This window comes from Odocoileus virginianus, chromosome 17 (genome assembly GCF_023699985.2).
Source record: "Odocoileus virginianus isolate 20LAN1187 ecotype Illinois chromosome 17, Ovbor_1.2, whole genome shotgun sequence".
Lineage (NCBI taxonomy): Eukaryota > Metazoa > Chordata > Mammalia > Artiodactyla > Cervidae > Odocoileus > Odocoileus virginianus.
In genome coordinates, this window is record NC_069690.1 from 46,596,508 (window position 1) to 46,620,407 (window position 23,900).

Below are 23,900 nucleotides of genomic sequence, written 5' to 3' on the forward strand. Positions count from 1 at the left end.
GCCTTCCTGAAGATGCGGGGCAGGTGAGCAAGGATTGGAATGCCAGGCCCTGGACGTGGGTGCGAAGCCCAGCACACACCTCACCCTGCCAGCTCCCTTCTGTGACCATGAGGGGCTCCAGGACTGGGGCTAGGGGCCTCAAGGCTGTCAGGCGCCAGGCTCCCTCCAGGTGGCCAGGGTAGACCCCTGGATGCGGGAAACAAAAGCCCTGCTTGGGGGGGGGGAGGGAATGGCTGACATAGCGGGGTGCATGCCACTCAGGGGTCCAAGCTTGGGGCTGCTGTATCTGGGACCCACCAGCGTCCTGGCACACGGTCGCAGCTAACATCCCTTGTGACAGGAGTTCCCTAAGATGCTGCCCCACTGGCTGGCTGTGCCTGGGCCCCATTCGGGGTTTCCCCAGGCCTCCGTGGGTGTTGGAGGCACCCATGAAGACCCACGTCTGCAGCACTGTCACCAGCGGTCCCATCCCTGACCCTAAACCCTACCCCCAAAGCGAAAGGGAAGGCCAGAGCCTCCTGGAGCCCACAGCTGTGGTCCAGACCCACAGACACAGTGGCCGTGTGTGAACAGGCACCGCCTTGGAGGGCGCTGGTGGGAGCAGTGGCTCCCAGCGCAGCTCAAGGTCAGGGGCCGCAGGCTGGGCTACCCAGTGCAGCTCCAGGAAGGGGGCGGCCGGGGCCAGGGGTGACAGGGGGCCTGCTAGGCAGAGGAAGACCAGCCCCCTAAGAAGCCTCCCTTGCCTTCTGGGGCACTCGGCACTGTGGGACCCAGCCCTGTGGTCCTCCCCACCACAGATGGCCACCTGGCGTGCCTGCACACCCTCGTGACCTTGCACCAGTATCAGGGGGCTCCGGGTTGTGGTGGGAAGAGGCTGCTTGCTCACCCTCCCCAGGCTGGGTTGGGGCAGCTCCGAACCAGGCTGGGAGGGACAGGCAGGACAGCGGTCGGCGCAGCAGGGCTTCCCTGGGCTGCCCCTCACCAGCTGTGGGGCCCCGAGCCTCAGTTTCCTCGTCTGGAAATGGAGCCATCCCACCCTGAGCATGCAATAGAGTGCCCCCTGCCCTCTGCCACTTCAGTCCAGCCCCGGGCAAGGGCTGGAAGGGTGGGCTGAAAGGCACAATACTGGCTGAGCAGAGGGCACACTCCTGCCCAGAGGGCCCACCAAGATTATAAAAATAACCCGCAGATGGGACCTTCCTAGGGGCCCAATGGTTGAGAATCAGCCTGCCAGTGCTGGGGATGTGGATTCGATCCCTCACGCCACAGAGCAATTGAGCCTGTGCGCCAGCACTACCGAGCCCACACTCGAATCCACGTGTCACAGCTACTGAAGTCCGCGTGCCTAGAGCCCGTGCTCTGAAACAAGAGAAGCCAGCGCAATGAGAAGCCCGGACACTGCAATGAAGCGTAGCCTCCACTCATTGCAACTAGAGAAAGCCCCCAAACAGCAACGAAGACCCAGTGCGGGCAGACATTTTTTAAATTAAATTAAAAAACAAACCTGCAGACCCAGGTGAAGTTCAAACCACCGAGATCACCTGGGAGTGGTCGGGGATGGCCCTGCAGCCTGAGCCCTTGGTCATACCCCATTCAGTGAGCCCCCCACCCTGCACCTGCCCACCTCCAGGCAGGAAACATAGCCCCCACGGGCACCCGGATCCCAGAGTCCCTTCGGCCCCACTTCCCCAATCTCCGTCCAGCTGGGATGGGGGAGGGCTCACTCAGCACACACAGGGCAAGGCTGGCAGGACAGCAGGAGGGCTGAGTGCTGGAAAGTTCTCTCTTAGGGTCCATTTCACTGTCCAAGTCTGCCCTGGGGCTATGCAGACCTCCTCCTGGCTGTGTCCAAGCCTCGGCGCCACCAAGGCAGGGACAGGACACTCATGGGGTGTGGCCCCCATGGAGCCGGGTGAGGCTCTCACTGCTCCAGCTCACGCCTGCCTCCTGAACCCTGGACCCTGCCTTCCAGGGTCTCCGGGGTCCACTCACTCCCTACGTGCCCCACTCAGTCCCTGGAGCCTCCTCCCCAATCCCCAGTGGCCCGAGACACCAGAGCTGCTCTGCAAGCTTCCTTCATCTGAGCCACCCTGGGCAGGGGTAGGTGGCCTCAATCTGAGCTGCTTTAAGCAGGGACAGGTGGCCAGAGAAGCCCTTCACCGGGAGGGGACTGGGTGGCGAGTCAGCCCCACGCACTAGGTTCCTGCCAAGAGACCGTGGGTGTCTGCACACACCCTTCCACCACTGCAGGGCTAACTCGCATGAAGCAGTCCCTTTCCCCTCCAGGGCACTTGCAGCTAAGGTCACTGGGCAGGCACACAGCCTGCCTGTCTTCACCCAAACAAAGAAGCCAGGGTGAAGAAGCTACAGACAGGAGCCTAGGGCCCCCAGCCAGGACCCCTGCCCATTCCTTGGGCGGAACTGGGAGCAGGGGGCCAGGAGACTGGGAACAGGGCAGTGACATCACAGGGAGAAGCAGTGCTTGTGGGTGGCTGACAGCACGGGGCAAACCCTGGGCCCAAACCCCTGGAGGGGCCACGGCAGCCTGTAGGGCTGGAAGAGGCAGGTGCTGGGCGGGGATTCTAGAAGGAAACCTCACAGGGGGCGGGGGTCTCTCGGGGAAGGGCTCCCTGAGTGCAGCTGCCAGACTACCTCCCCACCAGCAGAGGCCATGTTTCTGGGAGTAAGAGCAACTCCTTTTTGTTGTGATTAGGCTCTATTTAATCAGATAAATTCACGTGGGAAGGGAGTGAGAGTTCAGCTCCCTCACGTGAAATACAGGTTGTAAAAGCCGTCATCCTACAATACAAATGCCCGTTAACAATCACAACAAAGGTGGTGCATGTGGAGCCACGAGGCGCCTGTCCCATCTTCCTGCCTAGGGTAGTAGGCAGGGAGCATTCACACCCTGGGGGGTTAGCAAATGCTCACCAGCTCACCTCTGACACCCACCAGCCCCCCACAACACCCACAAACACACCCAGCACCTGAGCCAGAGCAGCAAGCAGACCTGAACTGCCCCATGTCCCTGGCCACCCCTTGGTCTGAGATCCTGCCTCAGCCTTGCCCTCCGGGGTGGACGATTGATGGCCGTGAACCCTGCTTCATTATCCTTTCTAAAAATAATAATTCCATCTACTGCAAAAGCGCCAGAGACACCAAACTCCCTGTAGACCCAGCAGGCCCATGGCCTCCATCAGTCTCTGCAGCTCAGATGGGACCCTGCCCTCCTCGCCGGCAGCTGGGGGCCTGAGCACTACCAGGCACCACCCAGCCATTTCCAAGGAAGCACCGTGTTCTGTAAAACTGCACGGCCACACTTAGGAATAGGGACTCAGGCTTACTGGGTGTCCCAACAGTCTCCCAGGGATGCCTTCCCTGCCAGGAAGGGCCACTTTCCAGTTTATGATGAGCAAACGGGTTCTCAGAGAGGACCCACCAAGGCCTCCTGGGTCCAATCTCAGTCCCACCACCCAGCTTCCCCACCAGAACTACACTTCTCTGGCCCCGCCCCACCACCACTCAGCCAGGCACACATAGGGGTCTGACTACAGCCTGTTTCAGGGTGACAGTCCCCCAATGCAGCTGCAGCCAGGCACATCTCCCAGAGCAGGGACCCTGGGTCCACCAATGGGCCTCCACCCCTCCCTTCCCTCCCCATCCCCCTTTCTGCTTTTCCTGCTGTTTTCAAGTTCAACACATTCATTTGAGAATTCCCCCCCTCCTGCCCTCCAGATCAACTCAAGGGCCCACAACTGGGGTAGGGAACCCAGGGGAGACAGGTGGGCCCGGAGACCCCCCAGGACTAGGGTCCTGTGTCCCCAGGCCCTCTTTGCCTCCTGGACATCCCACAGCCCCCCATAAAACCTGGCAGGTGTTGCCTCTGGGACACTGCCCCCTGCCCTGTCCCCCAAGTACATGACAGTAACACGTGCCATGCAACAAGCCCTCTCCAGGACCAGCCCAATCCTGCTGGGAGGGCAGGCAAGTAAGGGGCAGGAGTAGGGTCTGGGGTCCAGGACTGGGCGCGAGTCACACCCACCCTTGGCCCTCAGTGGATGCACGTGGAAGGGGAGGAAGGAGGGAGGCTGGTTTAACCTAGAGTGGGGGCTGCAGGGCCAGAACCTGGGGGTCCCTTAGGGGGATACCTAGCAGAAAGCAGATCCTCCCACGGCCCACACTGGAGGTCTCAGGGCCCTTCATCAAGGGGCTTCTGTTTTGGGGGGCCTGGCCCGGCAAGTGCTACAGGAGGGATGCTCCCCAGAGCAGATGGCCGTCAGTACCCCTCTGGTGAACAACCCTCAGTGCTGGCGTTCTCGGGTCCTGGCCTTAAGTCTGTCTCCAGGGAGGGCTCTGGGGGGCTGGCAGGAAGATGGGAACAGAGCATTTGTGGGATATGGGTGCTGCTCTGGACAGAATCAGGGGCCAGGCCAGGCTTCTGGTAAAAGGAGTAACTTGTGGGAATTCCCTGGCAGTCCAGGGGTGGGGACTTGGCACTTTGTTGCTGGGGGGAACTGGGTTCCAATCCTTGGCCAGGGAACAAAGATCCCAAAGCTGCGCGGCACAGTCAAACTTTTAAAAAACAAATTTTTTTTAAAAAATAGGAGTTAAAAAAAAAAAAGTCACTTGCACTGCCAATGAGTAGGGGTAAAGTCAGGTGAGTGTAATCCATGAGAGGACTGTCACATGGCCTGGGTCACCCCACCTCCCTCATCCCTTCCCAGGCACCCATCAATGAGATCCATGGCCGTGTAACAGACGAAGCTCTAAACAGGAGAGAGAAGCTAGGAAACGTGCAGAGAGAGGGATCTTGCCTTTCTAGGTTTTAACATGCCTAAAAGCTACAATCATTAAAATCACATGGTTCTGTAGCAGAGATGGGCCAACAGGTAAGGAACAGAATCACAGCCCAGAGCCAGGCCTGGCCTGGGTGGGAGATTCCCACCCCCAACCGCACAGAACACCTGGCCCCGTGACTTGAGAGCGGGCCAGGGAAATTAGCTGTCTCATCTCAGACCACACTCCAGAATAACTTCAGATCAACATCAGTGAGTCAAATTATAGCATCTGAGAAAAAGTAGGTAAATATCAGCCTTCTTCATGGAGAGGGATTTTTAAGCTAAAAGCAATGGAAGGCATCATGAAAGATCAATGGGTTTGGCCACATAAAAATGTATGTTCCATAAGTGAAAGTGGCTCAGTCATGTCTGACTCCTTGCGCCCCATGGACTATACAGCCCATGGAATTCTCCAGGCCAGAATACTGGCGTGGGTAGCCTTTCCCTTCTGCAGGAGATCTTCCCAACCCAGGGATTGAACCCATGTCTCCCGCATTGCAGGTGGATTCTTTATCAGCTGAACCGCAAGGGAAGCCCAAGAATATTGGGGTGGGGGGGAGGTAGCCTATCCCTTCACTAGCAGATCTTCCCGACCCAGGAATTGAACCAGGGTCTCCTGCATTGCTGGCGGATTCTTCCCTAGCAGGGAAGCCCATAGAGCTCCAAATTAAAGGCAAGCAACAAACCAGGAAGAATGGTTGACGGAAAATTTGTCAAAGGCTGATGTTACTACTTTGGGGGGGAACACAATCAACAAAATATAAAAATACTTTATGACCTCAAAACATACACAAGCAAACTATACACAGTCAGCCACAAACAAGGAAATAGAGTTTGTCTAGTCCACAAGAAAACGTGCAGCCTCATCCACAATCAAAGAAATGAAATCACACCGGATATCAGCTTCCCGACCACAGGAGTTCTTAGAAGTTGGTGTCTGGCCAAAGCCTGCACACCAGGATCAGTTAGCTACCCAGATGCCCTGGTGGATATAAGTCAGAGCAGCCTTTAGAAAGCAACTTGGAGACATGCGAGAAGGCCCTGGGAGACCTGCCAACTCTCGGGCCAAGTAATTCCCAGTCTGGGAATTCAAATGAGAGAGCAGCCCGGATAGCACACAAATCCAGAATAAAAACAAAGGAAGGAGCACATTAATGACGCAGGCAGGAATCACATCTCACAGAGATGTTCCTTGCAGTGGTATTTATAAGAGTAAAAACAGCCTAAATAATCACAATAAAAGAAGGATTCAATAAAAAAACAATGGTACATCTGCAAAAGAACCCATAGAGAGTGAATGTAAGGAAATGTTTTAAATAAACAAGGAAATAACAACTTTGTGCTAATTTTTAAAAAGGAAGGGAATTTCCCTGGTGGTCCAGGGTTAAGAATCTGCCTTGCAATGCAGGGGAGGTGGGTTTGATCCCTGGTCAGGGAACAAAGATCCCACATGCCCGGAGAGCAACTAAGCCCTGGAACTGCAATAGATCTCACATGACATAACTAAGACCCAACGCAGCCTAAATAAATAAATAATTTTTTTTTTTTTTAAGGGGAGGATACACAAGGAAACACAAGTTGGGCTCAAAGCAAATGCTTGTTATTTGACTATGGGGTCAAGGTTTCATGGGGTCTCCCAAATAAATACATTTCATGAGTTTTGACATATCTCTACACCAAAATCCATCAAATCCCACACTTTAAACATGTGCAGTTTAGTTTGTTTCTATTATACTTCAGTAAAGCTGAAAACAAGAGGCAGGACATAGAATTGTTTATAAATCCTGATCACAACCATGTAAAAAAAAAAAGGAAGAAAATAACTCAAAATGTGAACAGTGATTGTTGTCTTGGGTGGTAGAATTCTGGGTGGTTAATACCTTCTCGTCTGCAGTTTTCATATTTTCTACAATAAGCATGTACTACGTCTAGAATCAGACGTGTATAATTTTGTTTAATTATCACCCACACCTATCCCCATCACTCCTGCCTTTAAAGACCCCCACGGACTCACCACACACAGACTGGAGCCCAGACTTTGTCCTGGTGTCCCAGGGTCCTGGGTCTCCACAGGTCCCTTTCTGCCGCCCATTCCCACACTCAACCCCCATTCGGGGGAGCCTCCCTGGTTGGAGGCAAGCAAGGTTTCCCCAGGGACACAGAGGTGGAAGGTGGAGGTGCCCTTGATCAGCCAAGAAAAAGATCAGAGATTCCAGCCATCCTGAGGTCAGTGGACCCACTCAAAGGGTCTCTGTTTGTGGCCACATCTCGAGGCCAGAGTGCAGGAAGGACAGCAGGTTGGACTGTGTTCTGGGTCCTGGGATGGCCCCCACACCTCTACCTTCTCAGCCACTCCCTTCACTGTTCTTGGCTGGACCCCCTCCACCTCCTCCCCAAGTGGGCCCAGGCTGGGCCTACACCCCTTCCCTGACCCCATCAAGGCCAACTCCAACCCCACCTCATACCCTGGTCCCCAGTTTCCTCTGGGGTCCCAGACCCCAGTGGCCACCTGGCCCCGGCCCTTCCCTTGGGTGTCCTGGAGCATCTCAAACCAAACACAGCATAGAATCCATGTCAACCTCAAGGCAAACCTGCTCCCCAGGTCCCTCCCGTCCCTTCCCCAAGTGGGATACCCCAGCTGCCTCTGGATCCCTCTTGTCCACTGCCCAAGTCCAGCCCCGCTGAGGCCACTGAGTTCCAACCCACGGCCCGACCCTGCCCAAACTCCTCAGGGCTCTGTGGCTTCCAGGTGATTCTTCACCCAGGACTGAAGCCATCTTCCAAAAGCGCCACCCGTAAGTCCTCTCCAAGCCCTCTACCTGCCCGGCTGCCCTTTGGGGGCCATCCCCCTGCGGCTCCTTCACCCTCGCTGTACCCTTGGCCTGGCTCGATCTCAACATCCTCGGGAGCCTGAGACACACACACTCAGGAAGCATTTCCAGTTAGCCCAGTGCCTCTGCTGGAAGCGGCCCGGCCGCCACTCTGAAGAATAAGTGAGCCATCTGAGCTACTAGGACGGCCATGATCTTTAAAGCGGAAAATAACCAGTGTTGGTGAGGATGTGAGAAAAGAGGGGCCCCAGCACGGCTGGTGGAGGAGCCGTGGGTGATTTCTACAGCTCCTCCACGGCACCGCGTGTCCAGAACAAGCAAGTCCAGTGAGCAGGGGCTGGGGGCACTGGAGTGGCACAGGGCTTCTTTTTGGGGGTGGTGGAAGGCTCTGGAAATAGAGCCGGAAGCTGCACAGCCCCGTGAATGTACTAACACTGAACCATACCCTACAAAGTGGTTCATTTCACGTCATATGAATTTAGGGCTTCCCAGGTGGCGCTAGTTACGAACCCACCTGCCAATGTAGGAGACTTAAGAGACACGGGTTCGATCTTTGGGTCAGAAAGACTCCCTGGAGAAGGAAATGGCAACCCACTCCAGTATTCTTGCCTGGAGAATCTCATGGACAGGGGAGCCTGGTGTGTTACAGTCCATAGCATTACAAAGAGTTGGCCATGACCAAAGCAACTTTGCATGTGCACATATGAATGTCACATGAATTTCACCTCAATTAAAAAAAAAAGTTAATTAGCAGTCTGACACCTGTAGAGACCAAGTCAGGGGTGTGCCAACCCTGATGGCCCCCAAGAGTGGGCACCCCCAACGTGCCCCTAGATGGCTCACTGCTCCCCCCAGAGCTCCTTCCGCCAAGCCCAGACAATAAGTCTGGCTTTGGCAAGACGGCCACGCACCCCAGTATTTCCAGCGCCCCAGCCTCCCCGCCTGGGGCAGGTGCAGCCGATGGGGGCTCACACTCAGCGTCACCAGCAGGCCTTGGGGCCCAGGCAGGGCATCTGAGGACATGCTGACACCAGTGCCCCTGCCCCCCAAGCCCGGTGATGCAAACAGGATCTTATACAGGAAGGAGCTGTGCAACCAGGCAGGCGTCTCTGAGTTACGAGGCTGCGGCAAGCAGACCGAGGGAGGGGAGGCGCTCGGCCTGCCCAGACGGCCAGGAGCCAATCAACTGGCCCCGGTACCCCCACCTCCGGACCCCAGCTGAGGCAAGCAGCAAGAGTCTAGGGCTTCCCGGGACAGGGGCCAGCAGGAGGGGCGTCCATACCCCACAAGCCATCCGGAAGGCGGATCCAGTGCCAGGGGGCCCATGGGGCAGTTTCTTGGCAAAGGTTTGGCCAAGGGCCCAGACATGGAAGTTCCTCCCGAGAGGAACAGAATCCTCAGATGGGAACGCAGCGGCCCTCTGCCCAGAAGAGGAAGGGAAGCAGGTCACTGCGCTTGTGTGGAGCCTCCGAGGCAGTTCCCAGGCCCAACCCATCTGTCTCCTTGCTTCTCCCTCCCCCAGATGTCTGGGGGCAGGTGGAGAAACGAAAGGACACTGGCGACTGAACTCAGAGACCCGACAGCTCAGATGCACTGGCCGCTGGGCCCCAGCATCCCTGCCTCCCCCGGGGCCTCCCCAGATGAAGGTGCATCTGCACGAGGCCCGCACCCCAAGAGCTGGCACTGCATCGGGGCAGTCATGGACAGCCCCCAGTCCCAGCTGACAGACACCCCTCCAGGCTCACCTACCCCATCTCAGGATACAGCTCTGAGCAGGGGTGCAGCCCCCCCAACCTCCACAGCTGCCCCGACTCCATCCCCAGCCGGTGAGAGGGGCCCAAGGGGCACCTGGGTGGGGAGGCTGTGCCCCTTGCCCCCACCCCAGAAACTTCCAGACCCTGTCACCGCCTAGTCTGGATGGCCTAATGTAGAGAGACAGGTGTGGACGCCTCTGCTGCAAGGACAGAGGGGAAGGGGTGGGTGAGCAGGTAATCCGAATGGTCTTGCACCCCGGATGGGCTGGAAGGTGGGGGGCACTACTTCCCCCAGGGAAGGGAAGTCAGGTGTCCGGCTGCGAAGTGGCTGCAGCCACTCTGCCGGCTTAAGAATCAACCTGAATTGAGGGATCCAGACCCAGCAAAGTCCACGGACATGCAAACAAGCAGCTGGGAGGCACCACCCCGCGACAGCCACGGGTCACATGGGTCACGGCAGCTGCCCACACAGGAGGGCTCTTTTCCCAGCCCTGGACCACAGACCCTTAGCTTAGGTGGCTGGACAGTCAGTGTGGCAGGTGTCAGTCCTGCTCCTGCCATCTAGTGGGGTCAGGAGCTACAACATCACCCAGAGCCTAAGAGGGAGCCCAAGGGGTCTCACCCACCAGCGGCAGAGGAGAGCCAAGGGCCTGGGCCTCCTCCCCAGAGAACCAGGGAGGGGACACAGTCACACACACGCCCCCATGTCCTCACACTCACGCATACATAGGCGCATATGCACTCACACATTTACACATGTGCTCACCTACTCCCACCCACATACTGGCCCCTACGTCCCTGTCTCTCTGTTCCCAGGGCCACTGCCACCAACACTGTCCCCCCTGCACAAACTGTTTCCCCACTGGTCCCTCCACAACCCTGCAGGGACCTAAGGACAACCCCCAGGGATGCCTGCCCCTCCTGCTCACTTGGGGACCCTACCCTGACACCTGCGGGGCATGGGGTCACCTTGAGGGTCCTGAGTCAGATGAAGGAGTCTCGCTCACAAGCCTGGGCAGGGAGCAGGACTGGGCAGGCGTTGGGGAGCAGCTGGGCAGAGGCTGGAGGCAGCGAGGCTCAGATCTAGTGCATCACCAGACCCAGGAGGCATCGCAGAACACACCGCAGCCACAGTGAGTCTCAGAGAGGACTTGCAGGACCACCCGTCACAAGAAGGAAAAATAAAACAGAATCTAATGCACTGGCTCCCACTCCACCACCAGCTACTCAGGGAGGGGTGGGCAGCCCAAGCCCAGAACTTCCTGCCATCCTGGCCTCCAAGCTTCTGCCTGGACGCCACTGTGGGGCAGAAAGTAGTGTGAGGCGAGCTGGGGAAGCAGGAGGGCAGGGGCAGGGCCCAGGCCAGGTGTGGCCTCAGCTGTGAGCAGGACTGTTCGGCCCTGGCCCTGCCCGCCCAAGCAGGCCCTACCCAGGGACTCCCGCCAGGCTGAGTGGCCCCAAGAGGAAGCGGGACCATCCCTCTGAGTCATTCATCCCCAGGGACCAGAAACTGCCTCTTGGGGATGCCTGCCTCACGTCAAAACGATTCCAGGCAGCTTCCTGGGATTAACAAGCTAGCCTAAGGACTTCCCTGGCGGTCAAGTGGTTAAAACTCTGTGCTCCCAATGCAGGGGGCCCAGGTTCGATCTCCCGTCAGATCCCACATGCCACAATTCAGAGTTAGCACGCCACAATGAAAGATTGCACATGCTGCAACTAAGACCCAGCCAAATAAATAAATATTAAAAAAAAAACAAAACTGGCCTACAACCCTGATTTTCTCGTAACGCTTAACAACCGGCTTTCTGGAAAAAAGAGACAGAAGGGGATTTCCAACGTGGAGACTTTGCGGGCTCCTGGGGTGCAAATTCTCCCACCACAGCCCCTCTCAAGCCACCAGTCTGATGCTACTGAGCACGGGATTGGGAAAGACTCATGCCAGCGGCGCCTACACACCCTGAAGCTACTAGGGCCCCAGACCAACGAGATGGTGAAGACGTGGAAATGCCACCCTAACACCCATCTCTGACCAAGAGCTTGACTCCAGAACATACAAATGCCACCCACAGCTGGGCAGGCCTGGCTCCCACGGGCAATCCCAGACGATGACTCCAAACGGCCAACAAACCCCCAGAAGGGCACTCGAGGCGTCTCCTCGAGTGTGAGTCAGGCTGGGGGAAGAGGTGGGTGAGGCTGCCCCGCGGTGCTCCTGGAACAGCTCAGGGGACAGGGCCACGAGGCTGACTGCTGGGCAGGGGTCTGTGTGGGGTGACCCCACCTTCGGCTTCCATGAAAGCCACCCCCAGACCCAGGCCCACTCCCCTCATTCCCACCATGGAACCAGACGCATGTGGAGAGAGAGACAGATGGCCCTGAGCTGCACACCCGCAGGCAGGAAACATCCAGATGGGTGACCTCCAGAGATGGGAAGCAGATGGGGGGACAGAAGTGTTCTGAACTGTGGTCATGGCCGCACATGTCTGTGTGTACAGTGAAAAGCACACTGGAAGTGGATGAATCGTACAGTACAGGAATCATATCTCAATAAAGCCTGGACAGACAGGGAGAGATGGCACTAGGGTGCCCAGAGCTGGGCAGAAGGCTGTGTCCATCGATGGCTGGGCCGAGAGCTGGGCCGTAGATGGCAGGGCTGTTTCACTACCAGTATGGAGCGACCTTGGGGGTGAGGACCAGCAGGACTAGTGAAATTCATTCGTATGTACACCCTGTGTATGAGCATGTATGAGCATCCCCTCATAGTGGGAGTCCTTCTTCCCAGGGCGGTCCTGGGACATCCAGATGGGCCTCACAGCTATAGCAGAGCCAAACCACTGGCCCGGGATCACAGCAGCTCCCCACCAAAGGGAACCAGCCTGTGACACAGGCACCACGGCCCCCTACAAGTGACCGCCTGCCCAGGGCCCTCCCAACTGAACCCTAAGACTGGACAGGTTGGCCCCAAGTAGGAGGACCAGCTGCACAATCTGCAGCGTGCATGCGTGCTAAGTCGACTAGTCATGTCCGACTCTCTGTGACCCCATGGACTTTAGTCCACCAGGCTCCTCTGTCGATGGGATTCTCTGGGTAAAAATACTGGAATGGGTTGCCATGCCCTCCTCCAGGGCATCTTCCTGACCCAGGGATTGAACCCACATCTTTATGTCTGCTGCACTGGCAGGTGAGTTCTTTACCACTAGCACCACCACCTGGGAAACCAAACCCGTCAGCATCTGAGGGCCCAGTGTGAAATCATTCAGAATTTTACAAAGGCAGGAGCAGAACATGAGTCCTGCGGGACCCTCTCCACAATGACCCCCATCCGTACAAAGACCTCCCATGGTGCCTGACAGCATCCGAAACATCATCCTGCTGCCCATCTCCCACGCCAGCCTCAGCACGTGGTGACTTACGCAGAGCCCAGGTCTGGGGCTCAGGTCCCCTGCCCCTGCCCTGGCTCCCAGGAACAGGCAAGCTGTATCCCTGACCACCCATGGCCAGCAGGCCCACGTGCCCAACCCCCTCCCAGTCTATGGCACATTTTGACAGCAGCCCCAGGGCACTCCTGCAGGGCAGCTCTGAGCCCCACGGGGCCTGGGCCGGGGCCGAGCCTGCCTGTGCCTTCATGCTAGCCTCCGTCTCCAGAAGGCACCAGTGCACCCTCACCAGGAGTGAGCAAGGCCAGGCCCAGCCACATCCCACCCTGAGAGGCGACTCTGCCCCAGCCTTCAGATGCTGGCCAGCACCCTGCCACCTCTCCTTACACACCCCGCAACAAGTGCCCCCCCGGGCTGCCCAGCACCGCCCCCTGCCCTGGCCCTGTTCATTCCTGTCCCACCGCTTCCTCTGGCAGAGCTGGAGCAGGGACTGGGGGGGTCTCTCGAATACAAGCCCCTGTCTGCTCACTGCCCTCCAGCCCTGGGCTGGCTGTGAGGGAGCCCACAGGTCTCCAGAAACCCCCACATACCCAGCTCTGGGTGGCCGCTCCCGTGTGGCTCCGACTGCTGGTCTAACCCCAGAGTCGCCCTTCGCAGACCTTCCCTGAGCCCAGGGCATCTGGCCCCGGCCCCCCAACCTGACCCTGGTGGAGGAAGGCAGGGACCTGGCGTGGACACTGTCTACCGCGACACGCCAGACAGGCCGCCTGGGAGCTGGCTCCGGCCCGGCGTCCGCTGCCCTCATTTCCTCTGCCGGCTTCCTCTGCCGGGGGCGGGGAGGCCACGGCCGCCTGTCCTGCTGGGGCTGGTTCCTCTGTGAGAGGCAACCAGAGGCTGGAGAGTGAGGCCTGAGGTGCCCAGAGGAGGGCGCGCTGGTCCAGGCCGAGGCCGCCCTCCCATCACCGCGGTCCAGTGAACGCGCGAGTTCAGAGGCGCCTACACACGTGTTCCCACGCTTGCCTCCAAAGACGCCTCCAGGTGGGCAGGGCTGGCCCAGTTTACACAGAGGAGACGGAGGCTAGCATGAAGGCACAGGCAGGCTCGGCCCCGGCCCAGGCCCCGTGGGGCTCAGAGCTGCCCTGCAGGAGTGCCCTGGGGCTGCTGTCAAAATGTGCCATAGACTGGGGCCTCAGCACACAGGACTGTCTGATGCTCGGAGGCTGGACATCCCATGTGAGGGCCACACTCCCTCCGGAGGCTCCAGGGCATGACCCTTCCCACCTCTCCCAGCTTCAGGCCTTCCTTGGCTCGTGGCTGCATCAGCCTATTTTGCCTCCGTCATCACAGGGCACAGGATGTCCTCGTCTCTCCCGAGTCTCCCTCAGCTCTCTTGGAAGGACCCCAGCCATAGATATAGGTTTCCCTAAGCCAGGATGAGGGTCTTCCCTGGTGGCTCAGATGGTAAAGAATCCACCTGCAATGCGGGAGACCTGGGTTGGCAAGATCCCCTGGAGGAGGGCATGGCAACCCCCTCAAGTATTCTTGCCTGGAGAATCCCATGGACAGGGGAGCCTGGTGGGCTACAGTCCATAGGGTCACAAAGAGTGGGACACAACTGAGCGACTGAGCACAAGGCAGGATGGCTTCATCTTAACTTACGACAGCACCAAATGCCCTATTTACAAACAAAGTCCCATCCTGAGACTCCAGGTGGGCATGAATTTGGGGGAATACTATTGGGGCTTCCCAGGTGGCACTAGCAGTAAAGAACCTGCGTGCCAGTGCAGGAGACATAAGAGATGTGGGTTCAAGTCCCTGGGTCACGAAGATCTCCTGGAAGGGGGCATGGCAACCCACTCCAGTATTATTGCTTGGAGAACCCCATGGACAGAGGAGCCTAGCAGGCTATAGGGTCGCAGAGTCGAACACAACTGAAGCGACTTGGCACACACACACGCATTCCACCCAGGCGCCCTCACCTAGGGAAGGTAGGGCATTAGGAGGATAGAGAACCAGCGGACATGCTCAAGGACAGTGACGGCAGGTGGAGGGGCCAAGGCTCGGCCCACCTTGGACAAGGACGGCCAGGTGACAGCAGGGCAGTCCTTCAGGCTCAGCCACGGGAGGGACGGCTGCAGGCTCCCCAAGCCTCAGGCCACCAGGACCCGGTGGCTCAGTCCATCTCTGATGTAAGGCTGAGGGCCAAGGGTGAGGGTGGATCAGGTCCCCCCCACCAAGCCATGCCCTTGACCACTCGCCCCCAGGGGACCACAGCCCTGCCTAGACTCTGCGCATCATTATACACACGTGAAGGCATCTGTGAGCATTCATGTGTGTTCACATGTGTGAGCCTGAGCACCTGCGTGTATAAAGTTGCACAGGGATTTGTGGGGGAGAAACAGCCCCTCTGAGAGAAAGGCATAGTCTGGCTTCCTGGAGAATGTTCCAGAATACAAAGAAACTGCCCTGGGGATATTGTGACCTCCCTCCTGCCCTGAGTTGGCCCCGCCCCTAGACTCAGCCCAATAGCTGCAGCTTCCACCCTGAGGCCAGTCTTTCCCGGGCCTGGGAAGGGGCAGTGACACATATCAAAGGACTGGCTCTCTATGCCCTCCTGCCACCAGGCCAAGCCTGGGAGCATCTGCCTTCAGCCAGGCCCCATGGACAGCAGGCAGTGAACGCTGGGCCACCAATTTCGAGAACTACCATGAGCACATGTCCATCAGCCATGGAGTGGGACCTCCAGGGCCGCAAGAACTCATTCCTGGGGTCCTTCTCAGCCCTCAAGTCCCCAAGTGCACCCGTCCCCATGCAGGCCAAACCACACCTAGCCGGAATGCCCTCCCTGTGCCCTGTCCCCCAGCAATACCTTCATCCAAAGGCCCGAGCCTGCCCAGCCCTGAGCTGGCGCTGCACATGCGTTAACGCCGGTGGAGCGCGCTCCCGGCAGAGCCAGGCTCAGGGCGAGAACGTGGGCAGGCAGCAGGACGTGACCAAGAGGCTGGGGGCTGCCTTGGCTTCCATGAGTTTCCTCAAACTCCAAGTCCCCTCGAATGATCCACAGTGACCCCTGCCCCAAGGTCAGCCTTGACTGGCACTGTCTGGGGACTGGCCTGCACCCAGCACTCAGTGGGCACCACAGTAATGCCCACCTCCAGATTAATGTTCCAGATTAAGAACCAGAGGCACAGAGAGGGCCATGGGATCAGGGCGGGGTTGCTCCACTACCTGCCCCAGGGGTCTTGAGACAGCTCCAGGCCCTGGGCTGCAGAGCTCTGACTGAGGCCTGCCAGGCACCTGCTGAGGGCCTGGGCTGCCCCCAGTCCGCCCAAGGCTTGAGAAGGTGAGAAACGAGGGTGGCCCTCTGCCTCAGAGAGCGCCGGAGAGGCAAGCCCCGCCCCCTCAAGGCCACGCCTCCCCCACCAGCTCCGCCCAGGTGCTCCTGGCTCCCGCGCGACACCCTCCTCACACCTCAGTTCTTGGCTTCCATATCCCACCCACCCAGTCTCCCCAGAGTGAGGTTTCATCTGTGTGGGGCTGAGTCTCAGAGAGGTTGAGTGACTGGCCCAAGGCCACACAGCACTGAGGTCAGAGGTCTGTGACTGACCAGAAATCCCCGAAGTCACCCACATGGTGGGAAGAGCTGAACCCCAGAAGAGGCAGCCCTTCCAGATGCACGCCTGTGCCAGGCTGTGGTCCCAGGAGAACATGCTCAGGCCTGGCCTCCTCTAGGGGCCTGCTCTGCCCATATCTGATAGGTGATGGTGGCCCAGGCAGGAGCTGAGTTTAAATAAGGTCCCCCAGCACCCATACAGCACTCAAGCACATGCCTAGAGCCAGAGCCTCAAACTCAGCCCCCTTCACTCTACATAACTGCCACCGTTGTCACCACCTCTATGGAGAACTACCATAGAATCCATGATGGACACAGAACTGGCAGTAGGCAACAAACCTGGCCTGGTGACACTCTGAGGACCCTCAGCCCAGGCTGGGTCCCTCTATCCACCCCAGAGTGTTAGCAACCACAGAAACAAAACTCCGAGACAGCCACAAACACGACTATCCCCTGCCCTCTGAGTTTGGTGGATCCCAAGCAGGGTCCCCATTTAGACAGGAGTCAACCTCGAAAAAAACCATCTCTCCCCACTTTGGGGACAGAGGAAAGCCACATGCCACTGTGGCCTTGTCTCCATACACCAGCCCCTCTAAAAGAGCAGCCAGTGTTCATTGAGGGTCAGGTTTTCCTAGGGTGCTTAACCCCTAACCGAGCCTGGTGTAGGCGCTGCTATCCCCTTTCACAGATGAGAAAACTGAGACTCTAGAAGGCAAGGATGGGCAGGGGGCACCCCAACGGGTGGGAGCTGGGCTCTGAATGCTAGGCATTTAGCGGGAGGGCAGAGGACTCCACCTCTCCTCCTTCCCAATGCCCACATGCGGGCCAGCAAGGAGCCCAGGAGTTCTGCACCCCAGCAGGCAACCCACCTTTACCATCCAGGGGGGCCCCTCCCACAGTGGGGCAGGGCTCTCCCCTTCATTCCACCTGAAAAGAGCAAACCTCCCCTTGTCTCCTGACAACTTTTTCCCCTGCTAAGTCCTTAAACTGACACATTATAATTACACTGATCACAGCTGTTAACAGAAACATTTGCAAGAGGAGCAAGCTTAGTTGTTTCTCTAAGATGGGGGAAGGGTCTCGTGCTGGGATACACCCGAGTGTGTGTTTGGTGGGGGAGAGTGTACTGAACCCACACAGGGGAGGTATGGGCCCTACAAAGAGTGCAAGAGGCAGGGCATGGGGGAGGGTGTCCCCCATCCCCGGGTCAGTCCTGGCACACACACCCCCACCCTGCCTACGGTTCCAAGGTTGGACCCTCGCTGCCCAGGAGCCACGCCGCCTGGAACACTGGCCCGGAGCCACCTGGATACCTGTCCCAAAAGGCTGTCTGAACCTGGGACTGACAGCTCAGCAGGGCCACCTCCACCCCCACCTCCAACCCCCATCCTCAGAGTCCAGCCAGGGCTGTCACTGCCAGGTTCGGGGCCATCCACTGTGACTCCATGTTCTCCAAGCTCTGGGAGTCGCCTTGGGAAGTCATTTCTGAGCCAGGGACACCCACATCTTCAGTCCAGTAGAGAAACCTGCCATCTGCTCCCCTCCCCCAAGACCAAATGCCTTCAGATGGGGCCGAACCCAGGGACCCTGTGCATCACTGCACGAACTGGGCCCTACTCCAGGGAGGGAGACCCAGGAGAGCCCATCACGTGCTCACCCGCCTTTGTTTTGGCTGGATTAGCCTGTGCCAGAGCCCCAGTGACAAGTGGGTGGGACTCTGGGCCCTTAGGCCACGGCTCCAGGGCAGGGGCTTATCTCCCACTAGGGCCAAGGAGGGGCGGGTGGCGGGGCCTATGAAGGCAGAGGGAAGAAAGTCTACCACCTTCTGGTGACAGAGACAGGGCTTCAGCTGCCCCCAGCCCCTCTGCCCACCACGGCGGCCCACTGCTGCCAGGAGGTCAGGCAGCCATGGGTAAACAGGCTGCCAGGGCCGCCAGTCTGGGGGAAGGGGGGAAAGAGGCCTGGCCCCATGTCCCCTGCAGCCAGCTTTGACAGCGCCACCTCGGCCTCATCCCTCTGTCCCGAAGGGCTGGGCACCCACTGAGGCCCATCTCTTCTGAGCCTGTGCTCAATGGGCTCTGTCCCGTGGGTCGGCTACGGCTCCCACCTCCCCATGCAGGCGGCTAGGTGGCCTGGCAGGGCTCTCCAGAACGCACTCCCAGCCTGGGGAGGAGCCTGCCACGCTAGTCCCGGCAAGGGGGTCCATGGGCCTGGGGGGCAACACTCCCACCCCTCCCTGGAGCCCTTAGTCCTGGCTACCTCCTCCCCTGGACACCTGGCCCAACACGGGCCCTCCTGCCCCAGATACCCGAGATCGAAGCTTCCACAGGGACGAGCAGTGCCCTCACTGCCCATCCCGGCTGCTGGAGGCCTCAAGCAGGTACCAACCCCTAGGCCTGCCCACCTCTGGGCCTCCAGGGGGTCCTGCGGGAAAGCAGTTCCGTCTGCAGCTCCGCTCAGAGAGAGGAAAGGGTTAATTTCCATGCAAAATAGGAAACCAGCGGCTCAGGAAGCATCAATGTCCGCAGTTAGGCAGGTTAGGGGCAGCCGCAGCGGGCAGAGGGCTGGCAAGGGGCGCGGCCAGGGGACTCACCAGGGTCGAAGTGCGAGCTGAAGGCGAAGCTGGGGTTGAAGAAGGACGACGACATGGCCAGAGCCAGCAGCGCGGCTTGGCATCCCCCGACTGGCGCTGCGATCAGCTCAGGACGCCCGAGGCCCGCACCGCGCCATCACCCGAGCGGCCGCCGCAGGTGCGAGCGCGCCTTGGCCGCCGCGCCCGCTCAGCACCCACAGCCGCAGCCGCGGGGCCGGCGGGGTGCGGGTGCGGGTGCGGGCGGCGGCGACAGACGAGGCGCCTCCCCCGGCCGGTGCAGTCCGAAAACACCGGCGGGAGCGCGCGCGCGGGGTCGGCGGGGGGGTTCCCTACCAGGCTGGTGGGGGGGGCACGGAGACGCGCGCAGGGGGACCCGAAGGCTGAGGGGGCATGGAAATGCGGGGGGGATGAAGGCACGGGTCCGGGGACACAGATGCAGAATGGGAGATCCGGAGACGTGGGGGTGGCACGGAGGATGGGGGGCACGGAAGCTGGGGGGCGCTGGGAGGCGGAAGGTGCACAGAAACGCGGGGAGGGGTATACTGAAGCCCGAGGGGGGCTCAGTGACGCGGGATGGGAGACCCAAAGGCTCGGGGGCACGGATAATGGGGGAGGGGTCCGTGGAGGCGAAAGGTGCCGCGGGGTGTGGGGGGGGGGCGCTGGGGCGGGACGGAGTCTCGGGAGGGGGCCACCTGGAGGCGCGGGGGTGGGCAGAGAGGCGTGGGGAGGAGGAGCGGGAAGGCGGGGGCACGGCTGCGCGCGGGGGTGGGGGGGGAGACAGTGGCACGCAGGAGCAATACGAAAGCGCGCGCGGGGTGGCCGGGAGGCGCGGGCCCCGGCACGCGAGGGTCGGGGGCTGGCACGCGGCCTGCACACGCCGCTTTCCGAGGCAGCTCCGGTCCTGCCCCGCGCCCTCTGGGCGGCGCCCGCGCCGCCGGGGTGGGGGGTGGGGGTGCTATTTTTGCACAAACCGCCCGCGCCTGTGCCACTCTGCGACAACCGTGGAGAAGGAGCAGCCGCCCCCGCCCGGGAGGGAACAGCGCCGGGCGTTTAGGGCGGGCGCGGCGGCGCCGGGCACCAAGGAACCGTCCCCTCCCCGCCGGCCGCGCGCCCTGCCGCGCCATCTTGCGCGGCTGCGGCGGCTGCGGGAGGGCCGGCGGGCTGAGCGCCCAGGGGGCTGGGGACCGGCCCCTCCCCACCCCCTGGGAGCGGAGAGAGTTCCAGTGTAGCTGGGATTTGAGTTTTATGTAACTTGGGTCACTCCCTCTACATCCATCCATTCATTCTCTGGCCAGATGAGCAAAGCCACTTGGTTGACCCAGCTGCAGGACAGCGGGGTGTGGGGGTCCGGCAGGCTTTGGGGAGAGCTAGGATCAATGGTACAGGGTTGGGCAGGGACAGAAAGGATGGTTAGGGCCAACCTTCAGGGTGCCAGGACACATTCTTCTTAGCCTAAGGGGGCTTGTGTAGATAGTTCCCGCATGGGCAAAGGAAGGGATCTCCTTTCCTCTCAGACTTGTGGGGTCCCCTGCCATGGGTGGTCCCAGGACCCTCCGGCCTGTGGAGGAGCATGAGGCATCCAGAACCTTCTTACTGACCCTGATGGTGTGGCCTCTACTCTAAGCAGCCTTGCCCCACAGGCCGCAGTTGAGGCAGAAGGAGCTCATTCCGGGGTGGGGGGAGGCGGTGGGGGGGTGGCCAATGGGAGGGGCAGGGACGGCTGAGGGCTGCGATCCGGGAGTGTGCAGTGTTGAGGGGGCTGGATCTCCAGTGGGGGTCTCCCCTCCCCACCCAGGAGTAAAGCCCAACACTGCCCACTCGCATAGCACGGGCCTTGCCTCTGCCCACCAGGAAGGTGCCCCAGACACCTGGACCTCGATGCGCCGGGGACTCTCTGGGGACAAGCAGGGGAAATGCCCAGTGGCCCTAAGTTGACCCTATTCAGACTCTCACGGCCAGCCTCAGTGACCAGGGTCAGAAGACCCTCTGTGCAGACCTCTGTGACAGGCTGACCTGTGAACACACACATGTGTGCACACACGGGCACACAGAAGGCCAGACCCCAGGGGCATTAGGGTTGCAGATGTCCTCCGGGGTCCAGGTAGGGCAGGACAAGTCCATCAGGGCTGCAGGTCCAGCACTGTCACTCCATCTGACCCGAGGGACACCTTCCCCTGCCCGATCCAGGAGCCCTGCCTGCTGTTTCCACTACCTGGTGACTGTTGAACCAGGGGTGCCCTGAGTCCCCCTACCAGTAATCCAGTCCTCTGACCAGTGATTCCGGTGTGTGGCTGGCCACCAGCACTCTGGCAACCAATGAGGGAGCCGGAAAGCTGGGGCTGGAATTTAGGGGGGAAGGTTTGTCTGTGCTCTTCCTGGGTCCCCTGAGTCCAAGGCCTCCAGGCCAGCCATGAGCCTTACCCTTCATTGGCATGACAAGGTCTAATGGACAGGGCGGGGTGCTGGGCACTGGGCAGGGCAGAGGTGAGAGGCTCGGCGCGTGGGGCTCTGTCGTCAGCCTCAGGTCCTGAGGGCCTGTCCCCAGCAGAGGCGCACGCGTGCACATGCGCACACACACACACACACACACACACACATGTCTCTGAGAAAAGACAGAGGAGGTAGAAACTCGAGCCCCAGGGGCAAAGCCCCCACACTGAGAGCCTGGCTCGTCCAGTGCTGGGGGCAAGGGGCGCAGGGGTGAGGGCTCACAGGGTGCCCAGTGGCCAGCCTGCCTCCGGACTCCCTTGAGAGAGATCTCTAAAGATGTGGCCACCATGCTAGGGAAGCGAGGGGCCCCAGACCCCTCCACCGCCCAGGCAAGGGCCAGGCCCGACAGTGGTGAGGGCCAGGCGCACCACACCGAGTGACCACTGCCTCAGGCACCTCCACCCTCAAGGCCAGGCTAGTGGGGCTGCCTCTTCCCCACTTCTCTCTCATGGACACGGGGCACCTGGGCCCATGGAGACCGAGGCCTTGGGCAGGAGCCTCAGGGAAGACAACATGGGGTCAAGGACAAGCCGAGTATAGTTGGGGGGGCACCTTCCCTATAAAGAGCTGCCCCCCAGGGGGTCTGGACCCAGAGAAGGTCCAAGAGACCCTGGGACAGAGGGAGAGGCCTCCCGTGTCAGGAACGGCACAGGCGCCAGACTAGGGCATCAGGTGAGCAAGGGAGGCACCGAAAACTTTTAACAACATCCAGCAACAGATGGATACACAAAGCCTGGTAGGTCCATACAGGGGAGGATTGCAATCAGTGAAAAGGAGCGAAGCGGGGGCTTCCCTGGTGGCTCAGTGGTAAAAAGAAAAATCCACCTGACAATGCAGAAGACGTTGGTTCCATCCCTGGTCCGGAGAGATCCCACATACTGCGGTGCAGCTAAGCCCGTGCACCACAACTGCTGAACCTGCACTCCAGAGCCCGGGAGCTGCCACTGCTGAAGCCCATGCACCTGGAGCCTGAGTTCTGCAACAGCAGAAGCCACCGCAGTGAGAAGCCTGCACACTTCAACTAGAGGGTAGCCCCCGCTTACTGCAACGAGAGAAAATGCCCACACAGCAACAAAGACGCAGCCCGGCCAAAAATAAATAAATAAATAAAAACTTCAAATAAAGGAATGGAGCACTGACATGCACTACAGCATGGATAAACCTCAGAAACAGTGCTCAGTGAAAACAGCAGAAGGGCAAATACCATAGGATTCCACTTATACGAAAGACCTAGCCTATTCAAATCTGTGGAGCGAGAAAGAAGACTGATGCTTGTCAGAGGTCCAGAGGAGGGGAAAATGGGAGTATAGAGCCTCTTTGGGGGTGTTGAAAATGTTCTTGGATTTTATAGAGGTGATGGTTGCACAACCTGGGACTAAAAAACACTGATATTTAGGCTCTAAAATGATCAACTTCACAGCATGTGAATTATATCTCAATAAAGCTGTTAAACTTGGCCATTGAGGTAACTGTTATTTTTGCAGTATCTTAGAGACAGGAGACATGGGTTCCATCCCTGGTCCAGGAAGATCCCACATACTGCGTATTATGCAATATCTTAGATAATCAAAATTATTGAGAAAAATCCATGATGAGCAACATATCCCATATTTGAATCAAGGCAGGAGTAGAAACTACTGAGCCATCTGGAGCCTGAGGCCAGGGAAGCTCAGGACTGCTCACCTGTCGGCCTGGCACCCCTTAAATCCACAGGCCGGGGGCTTCCCTGGCAGCCCAGTGGTTAAGAATCTGCCCTGCAATGCAGGGGACACCATTTTGCTCCCCGGTCTGGGAGGATCCCACATGCTGCCGAGCAACTAAGCCTGTATACGCCGCAATTACTCAGCCTGCGCTCTAGAGCCCCCGGGCTGCAACTACTGAAGCCCGAGTGCCTAAAGCCCATTGCTCTGCAACAAGAGAAGCCGCCACAATGAGAGGCCTGCGTGATGCAATGAAGAGCAGCCCCCACTCATGGCAATTAGCAAAAACCAGCGTGCAGCAACAAAGACCCACCACAGCCAAAGAATAAAATAAATAGATCTTAAAAAATAAAATCCAGGCTTCCCTGGTGGCTCAGTGGTAAAGAATCCGCCTGCCAATGCAGGAGACACGGGTTCGATCCCTGATCCAGGAAGATCCCACATGCTGCAGACCAACTAAGCCTGTGCATACCACAGAACTACTGAGCCTGTGCTCCGGAGCCCGGGAGCCACAGGTACTGCAGCCCGTGCACCTAGAGCCCATACTCTGCAGCAAGAGAAGCCACTGCCGTGAGAAGCCTGTGCACGGCAGCTAGAGAGTAGCCCCCACTCGCCACAACTAGAGAACAGCCCGTGTAGCAACAGAGACCCAGCACAGCCATAAAAAAAGAAAAAAAAAAAACACCACAGCCCTGCTGGGCACCTGC

General features: G+C 59.1%; 1 protein-coding gene across 4 annotated transcripts in view; it reads right to left on the reverse strand.

Annotated features, from left to right (window-relative positions):
• Positions 1–19,622, reverse strand: part of AATK (apoptosis associated tyrosine kinase) — a 40,151-nt gene extending 20,529 nt beyond the window's left edge. Inside the window, exon 1 of one of the 4 annotated variants that reach the window (XM_070479708.1) lies at positions 19,004–19,622. In XM_070479708.1, the coding sequence (XP_070335809.1) occupies positions 19,004–19,058 (55 nt within the window). In that variant the 5' untranslated portion in view covers positions 19,059–19,622. Of the gene's footprint in view, positions 1–13,387; positions 13,514–19,003 lie in introns of those variants that run through there. The other 3 variants (XM_020875706.2, XM_070479709.1, XM_070479710.1) reach the window with 3 other exon arrangements.
• Between the last annotated feature and the right edge of the window lie 4,278 nt (positions 19,623–23,900).